At 42.0% G+C, this 5,000-nt stretch overlaps 1 protein-coding gene across 1 annotated transcript in view; it reads left to right on the top strand.

Annotated features, from left to right (window-relative positions):
* The window catches only part of c15h3orf80 (chromosome 15 C3orf80 homolog), a 5,886-nt gene that overhangs the window by 434 nt on the left and 452 nt on the right, over positions 1–5,000 (top strand). Inside the window, exons 2-4 of the mRNA XM_086036088.1 lie at positions 1–68; positions 4,207–4,282; positions 4,376–5,000. The exon at positions 1–68 is cut by the window's left edge and continues 48 nt beyond it; the exon at positions 4,376–5,000 is cut by the window's right edge and continues 452 nt beyond it. Of these exons, the coding sequence (XP_085892214.1) occupies positions 4,657–5,000 (344 nt within the window). The 5' untranslated portion in view covers positions 1–68; positions 4,207–4,282; positions 4,376–4,656. The remainder of the gene's footprint in view (positions 69–4,206; positions 4,283–4,375) is intronic.

Here is a 5,000-nt window from a genome sequence, read left to right as displayed (position 1 = left end):
TGAGCTCCTAAAGTTTTGGAACAAAGACTGATTAGACCAAGATTAACCTCGACCAAAGTGATGCAAAGGTATGGAGAAAGGAGGGCTATGTTTGTGATGCAAACAACTATTCACACTCAAATTCATATTCACGCTGATAAACAATTCACATACTTCAATGAACTTAACATAGAGTACGCAGCTCCACACAGCATTCAAACCAAGAACCAGATCGAACATGATTGTGGGGTAGACAAATGAACCACTCAACTAACCCGCATGCAACTCAAATCATACTCCAGAAAACTCCTCATAAAGTTTATGACACCAACTCAAGTCATTTTCTGCAGATGCTTGTTGATAACACAGTTGCTCCAACATGGAGAAAGAGTCATATAGTATTTGCACTGGAACTAACTTGTTGGATGTATTTATGGGGGGAAGAAGCAGGAAGCGGTTAGTTAGCGGGGCTTCATGGAGGAGACATAGTGACAGCTGGAGGAAATGGTTTATAGCTTCGATGCGATTAAAAACAAAGATGGTAAAGATGGCCACCGTATGGAAATGACTGGCGGCTGCTTGGAAGGCTCTGCCCAATGATCTGTCGTTCCCTCCAGAAAGAAAGCATTTTCTTCACATTTTGAAACACTTACGCCGCTGAGAGCTGTGATTAAAAATAGCAGCAAATGTCAATAAGAGCCAAGCTGAGAGGCACAATGGCAGACATGCCGGGAAAAACCCACGCAGCTACAGTATATGGACTGGGGAAAAGAAGAAAAAAAAGGATTTGTGAAGTCGCCGCTCAGAGCCAGTGGCTATCGATTGTGTATTTGTTTAATTGGGTAGACAGAAGCCCTGCTCGTGTTACCGTAATTGAGGCAGACTACAGACAAGAAATACGATCCTGCATAAATTGGGGCGCATCATGCCGACCTTCTGCTAAACTTTAAGCTGTAGAGCTGCAGAAATGGGATTTGATATACTGTTGAGGTCGTATCTTACCCTTTCAAACCTCATTTACAAATACATTGCTGCTCATGATGTTGGAAGAACATGTCTAAAGCTAAACGATTCCAAATTCCTGGGCAACCCTGTGTATACTTCCAAATTATCACTAACAATTTTGAGAACCTGCATATGTGGAGCTTGCTTTTTGCTGTACGTTCAATTATTCCTCTTGTATTCATTTTGAAGACGTTTTGTCCATTCATCCAAACTTCACGCAGGAAGTCCGGAACCTCGGATTCAAAACCCAAATCGTGTAACCGTCAGGCAGATGTGCTAACAACTCACCTTAAATATTGACCAACTAACTAGGAATGAACCAGTATCGGCATCAGTACACATACCAGCACTCGGCCCTCATAAAATTGTCCCGATACTAGACACCGATACCACATACTTTCCAGGTGGAAGCAATGTCAGTCGTGTGGAAATAGGCGACTGCAAATTATGCTCTGCAAAATGGACAAATTAAATCAAACACTTCCAAAGAAAATGCAGTTGGATGTATTGAAATCTAAATACAGTAATGAATAACAAGTGGATTTATTTTTGTATGTAATATGTTACAGTCAAACATGCCATTTTCATGAAAGGTGTGTGCTTTTGAACAATGTTTGATTAGAATAAAACAGTATCATTGCAATATGTAATGGCATCATGAACGACTGGTACTCCATATCAGGTTATCTGGGGCACATTTGGTATTATCAATTTAATAATATTAATTGGGCAGTACTCGCTAGCTTTCCTATATTAAGAGTTACAAATTATCACTAGTTATCATGATTGTATTGAAATGCCCCCTATTTGCTTAAACTGCCTAAAGGGCCAGCCGGCTCTGCTTGCCATTCCATGATTATTTTTCAAGTTCAAGCTCCTCATCATATTTCCCCTCCTTGCCATCATTGTATTGCTTTTGAGGTGAAAAAAAATCAGTCAAAATAACATAACGCAGGTAGAGTTCATCCAGTCTACAATGGCATGCTGAAATCTCGAGATTTGCCAAAGTCTCGCTTAAAGATTATGATCTATGCAAGCCCACTAGTTGATACATGTCATTCTGATTAATATTGCATTTGTGGCATAAGAGTTAATCCACCCATTTTTAGCCATCTCTGGGGGCGGCCCTGTAGACTGAAAATGACATCACAACTTCTCAGGGCTCAGGTAATGACCAATCACGGCTCACCTATTTTCTGAATCTGAGCCGTGATTGGTTGTTGTGAGCAGTTGTGATGTCATTTTCAGTTGACAGAAGTGACAAAATGGCCGTCCCCTGAGATGGCTAAAAAACGGGTGGATTAACTCTTATTCCACAAAAGCAATATTAATTAGAATGCCGTGTTTCAACTAGTGGGCCTGCAGGGAACATCTTCTTGAAAAAAAATATGTTTGAGTTGACTTACACTTTAATGACAGTTTTTATTCAAATTTTGAGGCATGTTTTGAAAATGTTGAAAGGAATGTAATAAAAATTGTAATACATCATATACAGGCATAATCCATCCTGTTATTTTAAAGTGACTGTGTCAGTTAGGCTTTTGTAGTGTAAATTAACACATTGAGTGAGCGTTTAAACTGGATGTTTACTTTGATGGTCGTGTTCCTGAATGCTATACAAACGCATAGTCCTCAAGGGTGATGCTGCACAACAATGCTAGTCCAGACACTCAGCTAATGGGAGGGCATTACAGCCCACAAGGCTAGGACTATTCATTTTTTATGAGAGGGGCAGATCCGTTGGCGCCTTGTATCACGGACGTTGACTCTGCTGTGGCCACCAGGCATTCAGTAAGAGTATAAAGTAGCCTGAGAGTGGGCTCTTTGGAGACTTCCTCCAGTGGCCAAATAAGAGACCGTATACTCAAGTACTGTGCTTAACACTAAGTATGAATGTGAGATCCGACTACTTTGTTCACCACAGTCTGAATGCAGTGCATGCAATGGGATAGAAGAGGAGACAGATATAAATGCAGGGCTGCACGGAGGCTTAGTTGTGAGCATGATTGGGTTCAAATCTCAACTCAGGCCCTCCTGTATTAAGTTTGCATGTTCTCTGTAACTACACATTATGATCAGAGAGGACATAAGTGTACATATCAAATCCAGAAACAAAAGCAAGTGGACGAAAAAAAAAAACACTGAAGCATAGGTCTACAGGAAAATAGATATGTGCTAACATGTTTACTGTGTTTGTTTACAGACAAGCGTGTGGCATGTGATACTTCTTGTCCCTTACCTAACATGTTCCATGTAGGAACCATCACTCTGCCATACTACATATACCTGCATGTGGTTATCATTTTTAAAATACCTTACATTAAAGTTGTGACAAACTTCCACGGCATTCACATAAAATGACACAGAGGACCTAATCTGCACCACTTGACTTGAGTGTGTGGTGTAGAACCACAGTGTAACACACGAGTTATTTGCAATATTTTGACCCTGAAATCAGTATTATTATCTGTGTAAAGGCAGATTTTTGTTCTGCATTTTTTTGCTTGTATTTAAGGCCAAGTTCCAAAAGTGACAAAAGTACAGTCCTCACATTCTTTATTTAAGTAGAAGCAGATACTCTGTAGTAAAAGTAGTGATTTGGCTGAGCTCCTGTAAAGAAGACAAAGGTTTTGCCACTTGCCGTCCACTGAAAATAACATCACAGTTGCTCAGGGCTTAGGTAGCGACCAATCACGGCTCAGTTTGCAAATGTCACATGACCAAACTCAGAAAACAGGTGAGCCGTGATTGGTCGTTACCTGAGCGTTAGGTTTTTTGTTTTTTTACTTACTGCAAACTCGACCTTTAATGGACAAACTAATTCATTGCTGTTAAAAACTGTAATTATTTCTTCACATTCAACCATCCGCTGAGGCAGCGAGAGCAGCATCCAGGCGTTTATGATTTTTAACTCTTGTATGGTTTTTCGTGGGTCTGTGGAACCCGTTCAGTTTTTATTTAAAAAGTAAAATAAATACCCAAGGCATAATAGAAACCTTCTTATGGTGATAACACACTGTTATGGGATTTTCTTTTTTTTATTACATTTTATTTTTGAAAAAGGAGTAGTACATTAATAATTTGTAATTGTGATCCAACAGAGGTAAAGGGCAAATATTAACAGTGTTTGCTGTTCAAATGGCTTGCAATTAGGATGTAGTCAACATCTGTTGAGTATTTTAACAGAAAATGATTTGATTGTGTTGGTTTGAAAACACAAAGCTATAGCGCCACCAGACCCATCAACGCTGGCTGAGTAACTAAAATACGAACACCTGACCGTACAAGGATAAAAGAGGTATATTTTTGCATTTATTTTTTTTTTTAACTAAAAACATGTACTTAATACAGTAAGTAACAATGTATTGTTTTACTTCCCACCATTGCCAAGTTCAATGGCGCGGATGTGCAGGCTATTTGCTTTTGGAAATGGACGTGGGATCACAGCATCAGAAATTCATGATGCTCATCAATGATCCACTCCAATCACAGAGGTCTTCCGGAGAGGGGGAGGACAGTAAGGAGGAAGAGGGAGGGTGTGTGCACCTGCTGTCCCGCGCCTCGCTGCAGTGAGAGTTTGCTCACAACACAGCGCAGAGGGGAGCACCTGACTTCACCGCCGCACGCTTACCAGGGCGGGGGTCCACAAAAGAACATCACACCCCGGCAACGATGCCCCGTCTGAGCGGCGGCGGCGGCGGCAGCACCGGCAACCTTTTCTCGGCTTGTCTCCTCTCCGTGTGTCAAGCCCTGCGGAGCTGCGGGGAGGTCCAGTGCACCGACGGCCAACAGTGCTGCCCGCCCATCGTCGCTGGGAACGGAAGCAGCAGCGGCGACGGAGGTGGTGGTGGAGGAGGAGGAGGCGGCGGCGTCGGCTCAACTGTTCGGTGTTGCAAGCTCCCGATCCACATCTTCTTCGACAACGTGGGCTGGTTCACGCGGAAGTTGTCGGGCATCCTCATCTTGTTACTACTCTTCGCCATGGGCTACTTCATCCAGCGGATAGTGTGCCCTAG

This window comes from Filicampus tigris, chromosome 7 (genome assembly GCF_054856515.1).
Source record: "Filicampus tigris isolate MCC_2025a chromosome 7, RoL_Ftig_1.0, whole genome shotgun sequence".
In the NCBI taxonomy this organism is placed as follows: Eukaryota; Metazoa; Chordata; class Actinopteri; order Syngnathiformes; family Syngnathidae; genus Filicampus; species Filicampus tigris.
The sequence above is the reverse complement of the archived record's forward strand: the minus strand, read 5'-3'. Positions and strand labels throughout refer to the sequence as shown.